This window comes from Erythrolamprus reginae, chromosome 2 (assembly GCF_031021105.1).
Source record: "Erythrolamprus reginae isolate rEryReg1 chromosome 2, rEryReg1.hap1, whole genome shotgun sequence".
Lineage (NCBI taxonomy): Eukaryota > Metazoa > Chordata > Lepidosauria > Squamata > Dipsadidae > Erythrolamprus > Erythrolamprus reginae.
The window spans coordinates 241,566,573-241,586,332 of record NC_091951.1 but is presented as its reverse complement, the minus strand read 5'-3'; the positions used below and the strand labels follow the sequence as shown (position 1 = coordinate 241,586,332).

General features: G+C 41.7%; 1 protein-coding gene across 7 annotated transcripts in view; it reads left to right on the top strand.

The window, feature by feature from the left end:
• Nucleotides 1-19,760, top strand: part of NRG1 (neuregulin 1) — an 802,420-nt gene that overhangs the window by 611,085 nt on the left and 171,575 nt on the right. For 3 of the 7 annotated variants that reach the window (XM_070742355.1, XM_070742354.1, XM_070742352.1), the window contains exon 1: nt 3,179-3,717. The exons of 1 other annotated variant lie outside the window; for it this stretch is intronic. In XM_070742355.1, the coding sequence (XP_070598456.1) occupies nt 3,555-3,717 (163 nt within the window). In that variant the 5' untranslated portion in view covers nt 3,179-3,554. Of the gene's footprint in view, nt 1-3,168; nt 3,718-19,760 lie in introns of those variants that run through there. 3 more of the 7 variants (XM_070742353.1, XM_070742356.1, XM_070742357.1) reach the window with 3 other exon arrangements.

Genomic DNA, 19,760 nt, shown 5'->3' with positions numbered 1-19,760 from the left:
ACCACACTTCTTCCAAATGTACGTACATACAGTACATATATTAGCTGAATTGCCATGGACAAAAGTATTCAAAATGAAAAGTGGGAACTCTTTCAAAGTAAGGATTATACATTTTTCACTGTTAGAATAAGAACATTCTAAACTACAAGTGTGGGAAAATACTATCTCAGAAGAGTATATAAGAATGTCCAAAACAAGGATAGGCACAGGTATGGAAGACATACTACAGTGGTACCTCTACGTAAGAACTTAATTCGTTCCGTGACCAGGTTCTTAAGTAGAAAAGTTTGTAAGTAGAAGCAATTTTTCCCCATAGGAATCAATGTACAGTAATTGATGCAAACCCATTAGGAAAGAAATAAAAGCTCGGAATTTGGGTGGGAGGAGGAGGAAAAAGAAGAGGAGGAGGGACAGTCGCTGTCGAAGGAAGAAAGTGAGGGTGAGGGGAGTTTTAAAAAAATCCAAAACTCTGAAGCTTAAAAAAAAAAGGGACTCTGAGGCAGTGAGGAGGAGCACACGCCTTCCATACACCCGGTGCGAGGCTGCTTCCCGTACACTGTGCCAGAGAGAGAAACCCAGGCGGGTGAGAGGGGGGAAACCTCCCGCTCCTTTGACCAGAAGGTGGTGGCTGCTGCTGCTGCTACCTGCTTCCTCTTCCTTCCCATGCTGAAGGGCTCCCCTCCCCTCTCTTCTCGCTCGCTCGCTCGCTTTGTAGCTGGAGCCTTTCCCTTACTGTAGGGACTCCTCGGTTTGGCTGAGTTGATCTGGCTGAGGCAAAGCGCCCCCCTTTTGCCTTTTCCTTTCTTGTGTGCAGACGCTCCGGGAGGCAATCTCATGCCGGGTGTATGGGAGGCAGCACGATGGAGTCACCACAGTGAAGTGGTTTAAGCGCCCAGAGAAAGGAAAATGCTTCATTCACTCTGGATTGCCAAAGCCTCCTTAAGCGCCACTGAGAGCCCAGAAAATCCCAAATGTCCGGGATGAAAGGGGGAATGGCAGGAAACTGGCCAGGCCTTCGTGCCGTTCTCAAATTTCCTGGAAATTATTCCAGGCTTGGGTTCTTAAGTAGAAAATGGTTCTTGAGAAGAGGCAAAAAAAATCTTGAACACTCAGTTCTTATCTAGAAAAGTTCTTAGGTAGAGGTACCACTGTATTATGCACACATTGGAACATTTAAGAAAACGACTACAATATTCTATTATGAAATACTGAACATTTGGGACTTCCCTGTGCCCCTATTCTGCTAGATGGCACCCCCCCCCCCCCCACACACACAGAAAGACAGAATTTAAGAGATAGTAAAAAGGCAGAATGGCAATGCCCTTTGGGGAAGAGCTTAATTTCAAAACAAAGGAAGTTTTTGATCCACCTTTCATATATTAAACCATTAGAATACCCATTAGACTGTTCAATGTAAGATGGAGAAATAATCTTGTTACTCCAAATCTGTGTATTGATTGAGGCTTGCCCTAAATTGAATCACCTCAACTGCTGACCTAACAGAAAAAAGGGATGCCAGGTGCAATATTTTGCCAAATCTCATTTTCTGGTCCCAATGAGAGGAGGCAAGGTCTCCTGGATCATTAACTATCAGCTATGGGGAATAAGCATCTGGATCCAGAGATGTCATTGCTGGTTGCCCAAACTTTAAAAGAAAGAATCCACTTCCTCCTTTCTCAGCCTAGGTTGTTCTTGTAGGTTAATCTGTGAGCTACAGCAGTGTTTCCCAACGTTGGCAACTTGAAGATATTTGGACTTCAACTCCCAGAATTCCCCAGCCAGCAAATGCTGGCTGGGGAATTCTGGGAGTTGAAGTCCAAATATCTTCAAGTTGCCAACGTTGGGAAACACTGAGCTACAGGACAAAAAGTTCTGTTTAGAAGAAACAGACAACTTCACAAGAACCTGGGAGACATAAAATGATGGACATTTTATTTATTTATTTATTTTTGTCAAGAACATATTTTTGTCAAGTACATTGGTAGTACAGTATACAATGATATAACAATGTTTATATGCCTGATACTAGTGAGAGAAAGAGAAACATTAGGACGGAATGCGGTAGGCACACTGGTGCACTTATGCACGCCCCTTACTGACCTCTTAGGAATCGGGAGTGGTCAACAGTGGATAGTCTTAAGGGTAAAGTTTTGGGGGTTAGGTGATGATACTACAGAGTCTGTTAGTGAGTTCCATGCATCAACTAGTTGGTTACTAAAGTTATATTTCCTACAGTCAAGTTTGGAGCAGTTTAAGTTTGTATCTGTTGTGTGCTTGTGAATTGTTGTGGTTGAAGCCATTGACAGGAAGGACATTGTAGTAGATGATTTTATGGGCTATTGTTTGTAGCAGATGATTTTTCAGACCTTTAGGAGTCTTCTGTCCAAAAGCTCATTTTTGTAGTTTAATTTTGTGCCACAGATTGACTTTTAACCGTTCAGGTCTATGCAGAAGGAACTGCAGCAAATGCATCAGTTAGGGGCCAACCTCGAGACCCTTTTCTATCTCTTAGGGGGGCAGGAATGCTGTCCTCTTTTCCAAGGATGCCAAGGATGAAAGCTCTGTGGCCGGGAACCTTCTCGGTTTTGTTCCCTCACTTGTTGGTAGTCTGACAAAACTTGGACTAAGTGATCTACAAGGTCCTTTCCAACTCTGTTAATCTAATCTAATGTAATCTAAAAACATCCTCCTCGGCTTGGGCAAAGTGAATGTAGGACTTGAGCAAAAAATAAAAGCCCGTATGACCAACGAAGGCGAATTAAAACTTGTCCCAGGATAACGTTTCAGGATCCAATATGGGGTCGGTTCTCCGGGACCCAGATGGGATCCTGTCACGTGGGATGGTGGATCCATTGTCGGATAATGTATCTATGTAGCAGAAGTTCCTCTCAAGTTGGGCTCCAGACCGAGTCCAAAAGCTCGGGAGATCAAAAACCTCCGGTCCCGGTGACCGACTCAAGTTTGGATCCTGCAAAAGAACCTACTCCGAAAGGGGGGGAGTTTGGAGGGAGTCCCCCCCCCCCTCGGAGGGAGGACGGCCGGTCCTCCCTCTCTCTCTCCTCGCAGGAGCGGCCTCTTGTTAGCCCCTCGCCCGCTGCTCCGCCCCACCCGCCCACATTCCCACACCCTCGTGCCCCCGGGGGGTTGCTTAGGCTCCTCCCGTCCCCCGACAAGCGGTGTGCCTGAGTGTGTGAGGGTGCCGGAGGCGGACTTATACCTTTCCTGCGCGGAAGGGGCGTGAGGGGGGCAGAAGAGAGAGAGAACCTGGCAGAAATTCCCTGCCCCTACTTCTCTCTCGCTCGCGCTCTCCGAGGCTGCAGCAGATGGAGCCAGGAGAACCGAGGGAGAGCAGCGGGCGCTGAAGGCAGCTGTGCGGAGAGAGGGGGGGAAACGGAACAGCGGACAGAGAGAGAGAGAGAGAAAGGGGAGACGAAACTTTTCCCTCAGCTCAGCTCCGGCCGTTGCCTCGCTCGCTCCCTCGCCGTTACCCCTTTTGTGTGCGCGCGCGCGTGAGGGGGGACATTGGAGTTTGCGGGGCGCCACCAACGCTGGACATGGACGAACCGCGAAGGGCAGCCACCCAGGAGCAGGGGGCGGCCAGCGTCGCCGCCGCCTCCTCTTCCTCGCCATTGGAGGGTCCGCAGAAAAAGCGGAAAGCGCGGAAAGGCAAAGGGGGAGCCGGCAAAAGAGGCGCTCCGCGGGAGGAGAGTGGGCCAGGTAAGTCCCGTTCCACCACCTCAGAAGTACAGAGGATGAGAGCGAGAGGGCGCGCGCCTCAGTCGGGAGAGCGAAGTGGAGGGTCTCTGGCAGGACACAGGTGGGCGGCCAGTCCCCTCACCAGTTTGGAGGCACGTGTCTCTGTGTGTGCGCGCGCGCGCGTGAGGAAGAGTCAGAGAGAGAGCGTGTGCGTGTGTTAAGCGCGAGAGAAGGGTGGCTGCGCTCTGATAATCCCCCGCCTCGTCCCCCAACGCCAGGCGAACGGCAGGCAGGCAGGCGACCTTCGCCTCAAGCCCGGGGAGCCCGGTTGGCCCCGGAGAAGGTCCCGCACGCGCTCTTCTGCTTGTGTCTTTTTCGCCCTATAAAGCTGTGGAGGCTTCGGATAGCCGCTTCCCGCGTAGCGGCTTACGACAGTTTGCGTGCGTAGCCGCTAAGTTCGAGCGCTCGCTTGTATTGTCTTGCGAAATGGGGAGGGGAGGAGGAGAACATTGTGTGTGTGTGAAAAAGAGAGAGAGAGAGAAACAGAGAGACACACACCCCTGATCAGCAATCCAGGGAACGCAAAGGAGTGGCGCAATTCTCCTCACCGCTTGGCCGGACCGTACGGGCAGGGTGAGAGCAAGCCCTCGCGTGCCTGCCGCGATAAGCTGCTGCTTAGGAAGTGGTCGTGTGCAGGTTCTTGGTTAGATGGAATCAGATCTGAAGAGACGATCTCTCTCTCTCTCTCTCTCTCTCTCTCTCTCTCTCTCTCTCTCTCTCTCTCTCTCTCTCTCTCTCTCTCTCTCTCTCTCTCTCTCTCTCTCTCTCTCTCTCTCTTCCCCATCTCTCTCTTTATCTCTCTCTCTTCCTTTCCCCATCTCTCTGTCTCTGTCTCTCTCTCCCTCTCTCTCTCTTCCTTTCCCCATCTCACTCTCTCTTTCTCTTCCCCCCATCTCTCTCTCTCTCTCTCTCTTCCTGGTCATGCTCTCCAAAAAGGACTTGCTCTTCTTTGGCCCACTTTGAACTACCTGAACTAGTTTCCTCAAGACTCAGTCCAGCTGCTCCCAGAATAACTTACCTGAGATGAAACATACCTAGAATTGCTCTGTGGAAAGGTGCAAAAGAAAGACCATTTCTCCTTCAGCATTGTTTGAATTCCTGGGAGGCATGGTTGTCTTTACGGTTATACACATCCATAATACAGTATTCTTTTAGCCTTCCTGCTGCATTCAAGGATAAGGTGGTTTTTATCCCGTTTGTAATCTGTTTTCTGTTTGGCCTGCATGACAGCCCTGTGAGGAAGGTCTGCCCAAAATGACCCACAAAGTTTGTGATAAGTTGGGTTTTGTATCTTAGATCGTCAGTGCTTGATAATGCTTGGTCCACGTTGCCTTTTCTGCAACTTTTCTCCAATTTGCATAAATTCCATTTCATGAAATATAGCAAATTTATAGCAGTGAGTGTGCAGACATAGATAATCTTTGCACACATGGCCGTGAATAGAATAGAATAGGAATAGAATAGGAATAGAATAGAATAGCATTTTATTGGCCAAGTGTGATTGGACACACAAGGGATTTGTCTTGGTGCACTTGCTCTCAGTTTACATTAAAGAAAAGATAAGTTCATCAAGAATCATAAGGTACAATTTTTAATGATAATCCAAGGACAAAAAATCAAATAATTTTTTACAATACGATACGGATACAAGCAACAAAGTTACAGTCGTAGATGTCATAGAGTCATGGAATGAATTGTGTTTTTGTGTTCTGATAGTAGGGAGTGTCAACACATAAAGTGGAAAATGCCTTTAATGCATGCTTTAGGTTCAAGTTTACATTCTGATAAACACAGACAAATGTGATCTTAAAGTTGAATAAAATAAAACCTTTAGCATGTAATACAGCAGATAATTGTTTTGCCCTAGTTATTCTAGAAGTGACATCTTATACACTATATTCATATATAAGAATAATTGGTTACGTTTTGATTAAAATATTTCATTTTTTAAAAAAAGCAATGCTCTTGTATTACTAAGAAAGCTATGCCATGGTATTATAGGCAGGAGAAGATAGAACAGCATAAATCATGTCCAATTGTTTCTTTTTGAGAGATAATAAAAGTTTGTCTAAATTTGCAATCATCAACATCTCTTTCTCATCCATTAGCCTTAAGAGTTTTGCCAGTGCATCTGGCAAATGTGTGTTTGGATGTTAAAAGCCGACTAATAATGCTATATTGGTGGGATATTTACAGCAGTAGTTCCAGCTGTTGAACATCTGTAGCATGCTACTGAAGCAGTGTTAGTTTCAGCAGCCTACTCCCAAAATCTCCAGAATCTGGAGAATAAGGACATAGCATCTTCCAAGATGAATAGTATCAGAGAAGGCAAAAGTCTGAAAATAAGCAGCCAAATAGCTTTCATTGCTAGTTTCTCCTGTTAATTTTGGTGTGACTTACATCAAGCAGGTGTGTTTACAAATGAATCCATTTACTTTCATTACTTCCAATGAGTTACAAAATGCTATATTTTATTATATATTGCATAATCATCTGCGTGTGTATTCAGAAGTAAGCGTCATTTGCTGAAATGGGATTGACTTTGAAAGAAGAAACTGTAGCCTTGAATTGATAAACCTGGTGTTGTTTAAAAGAATTTGAGCAGGGAAATCTCTAGTTAAAATCTTTCCTCAAATGTGGGCCTGTAAAGTGAACCTTAGTAAACTTTTTTTTTAGACCTTATGTTTTCATTTGCAACAGAGTGACAATACTCATTATCACAGAAGGCCATGTAAGAGTCAGTGAAATACAGTATTGTAGAAAATCACTCTGGCCATTTGAAATAGGTCATGTAAGTGTTAATTGTCCTGTTTTATATATTAATCCATGGTCAGTGAAGAAATTAACAGTTTCCAAGGACAAGCTCTTCAAATGATAGGCTCATAAATTGTATTCCCCCCCCCCCAAAAAAATTAAGGAATATCAAAGAATTGTGGTTGTCCTCTGCTTTTCTTGCAGGTGTTAGTATATCTTTGAAAATCAGTGAGGTTAAAGGGATTCCTGAACAATTCAAATGGAACTTAAGCATTGCTTAGAAGTAGGTGAAATAGAACCGTCCCCTTTTTAAAATGTAGGATGCAATCCTGGTTGCCAGCAATCCTTTTACACCATACAAAAACCCACATTAAGTCTTCAAAATGGTTTAGGCTGTGAACTGCCAAAAGGGAAATACCAGCTTTCCATCAAATACAAATTTGTAAACTTTTTCAGATAACCCAGCTTTGATCCAAACAATCAATTAAACTTAAAACATGTTCTTGCAAATGTGTGTAAAATACTATAAGACAAATCTCATGTGAATCAAAGCAATGGAAACTGCAGTTTAATGTTTCCAAATGTAAAATAATGCACCTGAGGAAAAGGAATCCTCAATCTGAGTATTGCATTGGCAGTTCTGTGTTAGCAAAAACTTCAGAAGAGAATGATTTAGGGGTAGTGATTTCTGACAGTCTCAAAATGGGTGAGCAGTGTGGTCGGGCAGTAGGAAAAGCAAGTAGGATGCTTGGCTGCATAGCTAGAGGTATAACAAGCAGGAAGAGGGAGATTGTGATCCCCTTATATAGAGCGCTGGTGAGACCACATTTGGAATACTGTGTTCAGTTCTGGAGACCTCACCTACAAAAAGATATTGACGAAATTGAACGGGTCCAAAGATGGGCTACAAGAATGGTGGAAGGTCTTAAGCATAAAACGTATCAGGAAAGACTTAATGAACTCAATCTGTATAGTCTGGAGGACAGAAGAAAAAGGGGGGACATGATCGAAACATTTAAATATGTTAAAGGGTTAAATAAGGTTCAGGAGGGAAGTGTTTTTAATAGGAAAGTGAACACAAGAACAAGGGGACACAATCTGAAGTTACTTGGGGGAAAGATCAAAAGCAACATGAGAAAATATTATTTTACTGAAAGAGTAGTAGATCCTTGGAACAAACTTCCAGCAGACGTGGTTGGTAAATCCACAGTAACTGAATTTAAACATGCCTGGGATAAACATATATCCATTGTAAGATAAAATACAGGAAATAGTATAAGGGCAGAGTAGGTGGACCATGAGGTCTTTTTCTGCCGTCAGTTTTCTATGTTTCTATCTTGAATTTAGGGCTTTTTTGAATGGTTTGGCACAAACCATTCAAAGATGAGTATCTCTACTGGTAATCAGAATGTCTGTAAATAAGCATGCCTATTTGTATATATGAGAATCTTGAAGAACTGTGTTGGGTAAACAATGCTTTTTAAAAACTTTTTTGTTGTTGTAGTTGTTCAGGAACAAGAATAGATAATGCTATAAAATAATCTTGTAAAATGCTGCCCTCCCCTGTTGTTTCCTCAAACTGTTGGTATTAATGGCTTAATACCAACATAATTAAAAACAAAATGTCATTGTTCTAAGCACTAAGAAATTCCATGGGGAGCTTCATCTGATAGCAAGTTATACCTGTAATTTAATTTAATTTAATGGTATTTACTGTTTTTTAGTGTTAAATGGTCACAGAGAGGGTATGGCAGAACATATTTATTGTTAATTTTATTGAGGCTGGTGCTCCCAGTTTCTGCTGATAGTAAAAGATACCTTCGTAAGAACTGCTGTTATAATAAATATTTTTCCTACAGAAATAAACTTCTGAAACCGAGCAAGCTTGTCTAGACTGGAAGTCCTAATATCATGTTTTGTTTTGCTTTGTTTTGTTTCCTAAAATGCAAGAATGTAATGAGGTATTATGTAAATGCTTTAGTGGAAGATGATATCAACAAGGATACTAGGAAGTAACTTCTTACTTTCAAAACTAAGACAGTTCCATTGACAAAAGTTTTAAAAGTTACATAATTAAGTTAAAGAAAATGAAATATTTATTTAATGTAATATTTTCTTATCTAATTGTCAAACACAATGAACTTATAACCAAGCAGCAATTCTTAAAATTAAGTTCTAATATTAGTAGATAAATGTACACATGAGACAGATCTGTACAAGTTCACAAATCTTAATTTTCAGTCATTGTGATTTTGAGTCATTTAACAAAGGTCACTGTTCGTATTTTTTAATCGGAAGTAGCACAAATGCAACATTTCACCAGTGAAATTGGATGTAATTAAAATTTCCCAAATTTAGTCACTTTCCACTTAAGAACTTTGATGTAAAGATGAGTTTCAACCACCTTTGAAGATAATTCTTTGCAGTATGACTCTGCTGAGATGAACGAAGGCAAGGGTAATAGAAATGTTTCTAGTCAGAGATGCTGCCAGATAACCTTTTTTGGGGGGAAAAGTTGAGTATTCAAATGATAAGCAATCAGATAGCTTCCTTGCCTATAATTGGCTCTCTTATAGTTACAGTAACTACACATAATAGTTGTAGCTTAGAAAACTGAATTGTATTAAGGCAGCAGGCCCCAACCTTTTGGACACCAGGGACCATGTAGGGACATTGTATGCAGAGAAGTTTTTCCATGTACCAGAGGGGGCGTGGTTTCGCATGTTGTCTGCATCCCACAAATGGAGCTTTGCTTATTTGGGCGGCCCAATTTCTGGCATACCATAGCCCAGTACCGTTCCACAGACCAGGGGTTGGGAACCCCTGGATTACTGTACATATTTCCCCTATTGAAATTAATAGGACACTTAGAAAAATACCAACATGCTGAATTGATACAATAGTTATGATAACAATCCTTCACTGTAATTATGCATTTGCACAATGTCAGAATTCACTAAGACATGTTGTGCACATATATAGTTATTAGAATTACCCCAATTTAAAGAAAATCAAAATAAAAAGTTAATGATTTTCTAGGCAGCTTAAACCTATTGACACGGGCTATGTTCCATCAACTCCTCAGAAATGCTCATTTTTATTCTGCCCTTACATGGCCAAGTGCATTCAGCTGCTTAACTTGATTTTTGTCCTCTGTCTGTTTTAACTATAAAAATATTTCCCTTTTGAGAAAGAGGGAAAGAGTATGTATCATTAAATGCAATCCTCCACTTGCAGTGCCTGATATTGTAATAAACCTGACAAGAAAAATCAAACAGAGGATCCAGATTGTAGAATATAAGTTACTCAGTACAAGACAGTTCTCTCAAACAAGTGTTTGAAGCTTTGAGGTATAATATATTTGTTCTTTTTTAATGCAAAATTCTCCATAAAGCAAATTTACACATTATTTGTACAAAGTTTACATCAACAAGGGTATGGATATTTTTCCTTATCAAACTCTTTCCCCAAATTTGTTATAGGTATTATTTTTTCTTGGTCACAAATAAGAAATACCTATGGTCACAACCATATCTAATTATGGTAGATTATACTACTTATAACCAAAATAGAATTTTGATTTGGTAGTATTTAGTTACGGTAGAATTTGTTGATAGTTTCTGTTTTATTTTTCTGTGCATAGAATTGCTTAGTTTCTATATTTCTCTTGCCACTTTTCCCATAAAATAAAACTTGAAAAGAGTTTGAAGATAACATAGTCTTCCATCTTCCACAGAAGAGGGATAGTGCTGAAATCTTATTTTTGTATAGTATTGAAAAAAAAAGATATTCAATATGATCCTGTTTACTTTTCTTCCCTTAATATTCTGTTTTGTTTAATTTACGCTTAGTTTCTTAACAGTGTATCTCCTTAGTAAGCAGAAATGAATATTTTTTAACATTGTAATTTGACGTGATAATATTAGAATCACCTGAACTATCATGTAGACTTTCTGAGTAAGCTTTGCATTAGAACCTTGAAGAAGACTGAGTTCTGCATGCTTCTCTTCACAGCTGACTAAGCAATCGGAGAAACTAGTCATGTGAATCCACCCTTACAACTTCTATAAAAAATTAACTTATGAATCAAAGTTGATGGTTAATAAAAACAATTTTTGTAGTCCTTGGAATTGTTTGGTCATGATAGGTAAGGGGCACAATCTTAAGCTTAATGAAGCTTGATTTCCACTGACATGACTTGCACTGATGTCACTGTGTGGATCTGTACTTTTTTTTTCATACGTTAGATAAGAGTGCATTCAGTAGGGAAGGAGGATTTTATGTAATAGCTGTAGGACCATTTGCAATGCTGGAGATGTGTGGATTGCAGTGACTACTAGTCCTAGGAATTCTGCTGTGCAGTTGAAGTTTTCTCCTTCGCTCCATTGTTGAATAACTTGGAGGTGGAACAGAGTGCTCTGAGAAGTCATTCTGTTGAATAACTTTTTGGATGCATTGGCATATTATGAAAGAGAGAACTGAAATGCACTTTTAAAGGCAGTATAGTAGATAAGCACACTACCTTAATTTTGTTTCCTCCCTCCAAATCTCAACTACTCCTTAAAGTACAGGTAGTCCTTCATTTACAACCATTCCTTTAACAACTATTCAAAGTTACAACAGCACTGACTTACAAGAAGGTTGTGCAGGCTTTGGAGCAGTATGCAATGGTTAAATATCAACTAAGGCTTGAGACACCTGAAGCTTGTAAACCAGGGCTAGGGCCTTGTACGCAGGAGGTTCCCCTGAGTCCCTGACATTAGCGGAAGTAACCCAAGACTTCACTCCGCAGCCTCCTCAAACCCCCAGCAGCAATCCCAACGCCCAGCTGACAGCGGAGCCTTGCACAGGCATACAGCTGACGTAGGAACGTCAGCGGAAGTAGCCCAAACCCGCTCCGTGATCCGGCTTTGTATCCGCAGCCTCCTTTAACCCCCAACAACAATCCCAACGTCCAGCTGACATCGGTGCTTTGCACTAGCATACAGCTGACAGTGGGAACGTCAGCGGAAGAAGCCTTAATCTCCTAGCTGACGCAGGGGGTTCCCCAGAACCCCCAGACGTCAGTGTACGAAGAAGCCCCAGCCCGGCTAGAACGTAAGAATGTGAGCTTCAGGGGGTAATTTGCATACTCCTGGTGCATGCTGGGAAGAAGCTAAAAGCTCACCGCGAGGCAAAAGAACACTGGGTTTGCTGACCAGGGAAGCAGAGGAAATCACCAACCCAGCAACAAGAGCAGACATGTCACCTCTGCACTCTCCCGCACCCACCCTGCAACCTACCACACACATAAAGAACAACACAGAGAGAGCGAGAGAAGATACACCAACCATGCACACAAAAGTCACTCCCCGAACAAGCATAGATGAAGACGGAACTGAATCCATGGTGTGCTGCAGTTTGTGCTCCATGTACTCACTCCTCCCCTCAAACCTCCAAAACTTTACCTGCAACAAATGCAAACTCATCCAGCTACTTGAGGAAAAAATCGAAAACCCAGAGAAAAACCTAACAACCCTGAAGCACCAACATCACAATGAGAAAATCCATCAGACTCCCAACAAAACCAACACCCCAGAGGAGCTAAGCCTAATCCACGCCCCAGAAGCAGTAAATAGCTGGACACACATCACCCTAAGACGAAAAAACAAGCCTCCACCAACTCCAACACTCCTCCTCCCAACCCCACTGCCTACAAGCAACAAATATTCAGTACTCTCGGAACAAGAAAACCTGCAAACATCTGACAAAGAACCACCAAGAACCAAGCACAACACAACTCCACCAAAAGCCTCAACAACAGAAGCTAATCTCCCTCACCCCAAGCCAGGCAAAAAGAAAAGGAGAGTACTGGTAATTGGAGACTCAATCCTCAGGGGAACTGAGCCTCCCATCTGCAGACCAGACAACCAATCTAGAGAGGTGTGCTGCCTCCCTGGAGCTAAAATCTCTGACATAACTGAAAACCTCACCAAAATACTCAAACCCACGGACTACTACCCACTATTGGTGATTCATGCGGGAATCAACGACACAGGGAAAGACATGAACCAAATTATGAAAGACTATGACCACTTGGGCAACACAATCAGAAAAACAGGTGCTCAGGTTGTTTTTTCTTCCATCCTCCCCACTAGAGGATGACACCCCGCCAGAGAACGCAAAATCCCGCAGATAAATCACTGCTTAAAGGATGGTGTCGCCATAAGAACTTTGGCTTCCTCGACCATGGCCTGCACTATCTCCAAGAAGGGCTTCTAGCAAGCAACGGGCTACACCTCACTAGAGCGGGGAAGAACCTCCTAGGCAACCGACTAGCCCAACTCATCAGGAGGGCTTTAAACTAGCTCTGAGAGGGGAGGGTGACCAAACTATACAACAAAACACTGAACAAAACAAGGAAGGGGAACGAGACAAGCCTACAAACAAACCTGAGAATAAAAAATTTCTACCTGCAAACAAACACAAACATCTAAAATGCCCGTACACAAACGCACAAAGCTTGGGAAACAAACAGGATGAACTGGAATTATTAATACACGAGGGCCAATACGATCTAATTGGAATCACAGAAACCTGGTGGGACGAAACACATGCCTGGAACACACAGATAATGGGTTACAACCTCTTCAAGAAGAACAGGTCAAACAAGAAAGGAGGAGGTGTTGCACTATACATCAAAGACCACTACACTGCCACAGAACTACATCCAACCAAAGATGATAACCCCCTAGAAATCATATGGGTCAACATAAAAGAAAAAAAGAGCAACACCACAATTGGAGTATACTACAGACCACCCAATCAAACAGACACAATGGACGACCTCTTCACATGCCAACTAACAGACATATGCAACAAACACAGCACGACAATAATGGGGGACTTCAACTACCCAGACATCAACTGGAAAACTAACTCAGCACCAAGCGGAAAGTCTGCCAAATTTCTTTCCAGTCTAGCTGACAACTTTCTAACCCAAAAAGTTGAAACAGGAACCAGAGGGAATGCTATATTAGACCTAATACTAACAAACAGGGAAGAAACAATAGAGGGAACAGAAGAAGAAGGGAAACTGGGAGAGAGTGACCACGTCATCCTCAAATTCTCAATCACTAGCTACTATACCCAACACCACTACAGTCCCAGACTTCAGAAAAGCGGACTTTAACAAGCTCAGAGCGAACCTTGAATAATGCCCCTGGAACGAACTCTTAGAAGGAAAAACCACTCAGGAAGCCTGGGCGATCCTAAAAAACAGCATCATAGACACCCAAAACAACGCAATCCCCATGAAAAGGAAAAACAGGAAAACCAAAACTAAACCTGCATGGCTAAACAAAGCCCTCGCAGATGGCATAAAAGGGAAAAAAGCTAAGTACAAACAATGGAAAGAAGGACTCATAACCAAAGCGGAATATCAGCAAACAGCCAGTTCCTGCAAACAAAAAATAAAAACAGCAAAGGCACAATATGAACAACACCTTGCAGCGGAAGTCAAAGACAACAAAAAAAGATTCTTCCAACACATCAACAATAAGAAGAAAATCAAAGAAACAATCGTCACACTAAAAAGCGAAGAGGGTAGAGAAATCACAGACAGCAATGACCAAGCACAGCTACTCAACTCCTACTTTGCATCAGTCTTCACACAAAAGGGAACCTCCCTCCAACCAATCTGCAATTTAACTGTAACAAACTGCCCTAGAACCGAACTCAACAGACAAAAGCACAGTGAGGGACTACCTGAGGGAACTCAACGAATACAAATCACCAGGGCCAGACGGACTTCACCCCAAAGTCCTAAAAGAATTGGCAGACACCATAGCGGAACCACTCCTCCTCATCTACCAAATATCCTGGATCACTGGAGACCTACCGGAAGACTGGAAGCGAGCTGACGTAGTCCCCATCCACAAAAAAGGCAAAAAGACCGACCCAGGTAACTACAGACCAATCAGTCTGACCTCTATACCTGGAAAAATACTGGAGAAAATAATCAAAAAACAACTTACCCACTTCCTAGAAACAAACAAGATCATATCCAATAGCCAGCACGGATTCATCAGAAACAAATCATGCCAAACCAATCTCATATCATTTTTCAACACCATAACCAAGTCAGTTGACCAACGCAACTCAGTGGACCTCATATACTTGGACTTCAGTAAGGCTTTCGATAAAGTCGACCACAATCTCCTAATCCACAAACTAGAAAAAAATGGAGTAGATTACTACACATGTAGATGGATAAACAGTTGGCTGACCAACCGCACCCAACGAGTTGTCCTCAACGGCACCAAATCCACATGGAAAAAAGTAGACAGTGGAGTACCACGGGGCTCTGTCCTGGGTCCTGTACTCTTTAACATCTTCATCAACGACCTGGACGAGGGAATAAAAGGGGAACTAATAAAATTTGCAGATGACACCAAGCTGGCGGGGGTAGCCAACACCCTTGAGGACAGGCTCAGAGTACAAGAAGACCTAGACAGACTATCACAGTGGGCCCATACCAACAAAATGAGGTTCAACACCGACAAATGCAGAGTCCTCCACCTCGGCAAAAAGAACCCTAGACATACATACAGCCTGGGAGATACCCCACTCAGCAGTAGTGACTGCGAGAGAGATCTTGGAGTCTTGGTGGACAATCAACTAAACATGAGTCAGCAATGTGCAGCAGCAGCCAAAAAAGCCAACTCAATCCTAAGCTGCATCAACAGAGGAATACGCTCCAAGACCAGGGAAGTACTAATACCACTCTACTATGCCCTGGTCAGACCCCACCTGGAGTACTGCATCCAATTTTGGTCACCTCACTACAAAAAAGACATCGAAACTCTGGAGAAGGTGCAAAAAAGAGCAACCAAAATGATTAGGGGACTCGAAACCAAGACTTACGAAGAGAGATTGAGAGAACTGGGCATGGACAGCCTAGAAAAAAGAAGGTCTAGAGGGGACATGATAGCAGTTTAGAGATACTCGAGGGGTTGCCACGGTGAGGAGGGGGTCTCTTTATTCCCCAGGGCACCAGAGGGCCGGACGAGGAACAATGGTTGGAAGCTGACCAAGGAGAGATTCAACCTGGAAATAAGGAAGAACTTCCTGACGGTCAGAGCGATCAACCAATGGAACTGCCTGCCCTGGAGGTGGTGAACTCCCCAGCTCTGGACACCTTCAAGAGGAGATTGGACTTCCATTTGGCTCGGGTGCTGTAGGGTTTCCTGCTCAGGCAGGGGGTTGGACTCGATGACCTAACGGTCCCTTTCAACTCTATTAATAAATAAATAAATAAAAAATAAATAAATAAATAAATAAATAGATCAGAAGGAATATGCTGAGGCCTGACAAGTTTGCTATATATCTGCCTTTGATGGAGTAAGTGCATACTTGAAGGTATTCCCGGTTTCACACTTTTCAATGGCAGCCCAAATTGACCATCACAGTATCTTCACAGTGAGGTGATGAAAATTAAAGTGCTTAACAACTGGCATGCATTTATGAAGAATGTAGACACCTGGGTTCACCTGATGTTCACCATTTGTGGCCTTCCAGCAACCACATAATTTGTTTAACTGTGACCAAAACAATATATTGTGAAATCAGGTACAACTCAATGAATTTTCCTGCCTAGCAACAAAAATTCTGATTCCACTCGTGATCATAAGGCAAAGACTACCTGTATGTAGTTGTAACAAACCAAAAATCTGACCATCCTATACACATTATAATCTCTGTCTCAGCATATATGTCGTCTGCTCTCCTGATAAAAGTGTTCTCTCTCTCTCTCTCTTTCTCTCTCTCTCTCTCTCTTTAGATAACAGAGGTTTGTATATCAAGCTTAGAGAAAAAAAAGCTCTTGTTGAGTATCAATTGTGCAACTACTAAAATATTAGCTTATTTTGTTTAGCTTTCCATTTTTACAGGAGTATCTAAGATGTTAACGGAGGGATCTCTTACTCCCATTAGTTTTGCATCTCCTGACTTAAGCTTTAATTGAAATGGCAGTGCTAAATTTTGTATAGTGGCTGGTACAAAAAGTAACTTTGAAATAAGAGTCTTACATAGCTATGAGCCGAGGTGGCACAGTGGTGAGAATGCAGTACTGCAAACTAATTTTGCTGACTGCCAATTGACTGCTATTCAATCCTGACTGGATCAAGGTTGACTCAGCCTTCTAATCCTTCCAAGGTTAGTAAAATGAGGGCCCAGATTGTTGGGGATAATATGCTGACTCTGTAAACCGCTTAGAGAGGTCTGTAAAGCATTGTGAAGCATTATGAAGCAGTATATAAGTCTTAAGTACTATTGCTACACGGTAGTCTGTGAAATAATAGTCTTACATAGATCTCACAAAGCCAAACTTCGAATAATCAAGAAATAAAAAGATAAAGTTAAACAGGTTTTCGGTATTGTAAATAACGAATTAAAAATAAATACCAGTCTTCATTTATGAAGAAATTTGAAAATGGACATTGATGTAATTTTTCTGTGTCTAAAACTTTAGCTGCTTTTCAATTGATCTTGAACAAATGGATTTTGTTTGGCTTGTTTTTAAAATGTAAAACAATCGTGTCTTCAGCAATGGAAGGCGTTAGTGCTTATAAATACAGGTGGTGGGGAAACTGTGAAACTTGGGAGAGAACATTAACAGAAGTTGACTTTTCACCAAATGAGATCATCAAATGGCTACACTAAGTGTGTAAATAGTCTGCACAATTTGTGAAGCAGTTTAGAACACATAAGATTCAACTAAGATTCACTGTGGCCATAATTCTAAGAAATATTGTATTTAGAATAATACTAAAACTTCCAAATTGAATTATTTTGTAACTTGACCTCAATTTTGTTTTTGAGCACATAAATATTTTGGAAATAATTATTCTGAATATTTAATTTTTTAGCTGAAATTCTGAACCCTTTACCAGACCTATTGAACTGATAAGCACATATAAAAATGGCATGCAAATTTAAGCCAAAGTATTTTGGACAAATGTACCTCCTTAAACTAATAGACAAGACATTCTTATTTAGAGTGATTTATTGCAATTCAGTTTTTAAGTTGCATAAATTACTGTTACCAGGTTATTCATATCCAGGAACAGCTGTCTTTCAAAAACACTTATTCCAGAAGCTTCATGGGCCTCTATTGAAAAAAATGTGAAATTGGGAATATCCTTCAAGTATGTCCTTACTCCATTCAGAAAAAAACTCAACGTGAGTTATTCCTTCTCATATAATTAACCATAACATACAGTACATATACTGCTGCAAGTCTGCACAACCTCTCCAGATTCAGATGTAGAAATAAACTATCTACACCAAACACTTTTTCCCGTGCCCATGATCTAGCTTTATTGTGTAGACCAGTGTTTCCCAACCTTGGCAACTTGAAGATATCTGGACTTCAACTCCCAGAAATCCCAGCGAATGCTGGCTGGGGAATTCTGGAAGTTGAAGTCCAAATATCTTCAAGTTGCCAAGGTTGGGAAACACTGGTGTAGACATCTAAACTAAGTTCTCCCTATCAACTATGTCATGCCCTAGTGACAGTAAGGCCATCATAGATTAATTACTGCTTCCTATTTAGCTAGGATATCCATGATTGTTACTCCACAAGCATACAGAGCTGTGATTTCCCTGGATTAACAAATCATAGGGTCAGAAAGTTATCAGAATGCAACTACGTTGAGTGATGGGATTCAAAATCTCCTGAAGATGGCTTCTGTGGATTCATATGGATGTTGAAGAGCTGATACACCATAGTTCAGTAGCTAAGGTGTAGTGACCTAATAATATTCATTTCACATGGGCACGCAGGTATGATTGGAAGTACTCCAGTCCTATAATAGATCTACAAAGTCTCAATTAGTACCCAGGAGACATACAAAGCCTCTGTATGATCAAGCAGGATTTATACTGCTCTTTCCAGATGCTGCTCCATACCCAGCCTTGAAATCCAAATGGCAATCAGTTTCTTTCAGGAGCATCTAAAGCTGTTCAGACACCACACAGTCCCGCTTCTTCTCTAAGAATGGGATATTAGCAATTGGCTGATCATGATTAAGAACCCATTGAAAAGTTCCCCCCAAAAGATTTTTCATTACATTTTGGGCCCAACCAGATATCTTGATACATTGAATGAACTATGAATGCCAAATATCGGAGAACCTGTTCTTGGATATCCTATTTCAATAGCCTGTCCATATTCTTTGAGGCATGGAACTCACTACCATCGCCTAAGCCCCAAAATTTTACCTTTAGGGTATCCACTGTTGACCTCCCCTGATTCCTAAGAGGTCAGTAAGGGGCATGCATAAGTGCACCAGAGTGCCTTCCGTCCCCTGTCCTAATGTTTCTTTACTAGATCCAGAGGAATGTGACATTGAGATATGATATAATATAAAATAATAAGAGAGGTGGAAAGGATCTTGGAGGTCTTCCAATCCAACCCACTGCTTAGGCAGGAAACCCTACACCACTTCAGACAAATGGTTCTCCAACATCTTCTTAAAAACTTCCAGTGGTGGAGCACTCATAACTTCTGGAGGCAAGTTGTTCCATTGATTAATTGTTCTGTCAGGAAATTTCTCCTTATCTCCTTGATTAGTTTCCACCCATTGATAGGTGGAAAGTGGAAGGAAGATAGATGACATTGGCATCAGATATAGTACAGCACAACAACACATTAAGATTTTGGTTATCTGTCTCAATCTGCATAATTGTTGGTACATCTTAAAACTAGGGCACCCTTTGGGCACTGGAGCATGAAGAGAATGTTCAAGAACAATCACATTTTGGGCTAATGTAATGTAGCAAGTTGAGGATCAAAATCAGGTTGCCAGACCTATCATCTGGAAAATAACCCAAAGCATAAGAAATCCTTCCAATTTCACACATTTCTGACAGTAGATTATATTCATTGGATCTATACTCCTCCAGCTATTGTGTTCTGTTAGAGAAATCCGAAATAACTCCAAAGATTCAGGAGAACACACCAGATGAGTGTACATAATATATCTCTGTTAACCTGGAAAATGAAGATGGATTGACCCCTACTGCATGTCTTCCAGTAATGTTTTTTTAAATTTATTTATTTGTTTGTTTGTTTGTTTGTTTATTTAGAAAATTTATATAACTGCCTGCTTATTCACAGAGACTATATGAGAAGTCAGTAATGATGTAACTCAAAAGTTTGAAGAAAGAAAGGAAAAATTGTTAAATGGCATGCCCACATCTCAATTTAA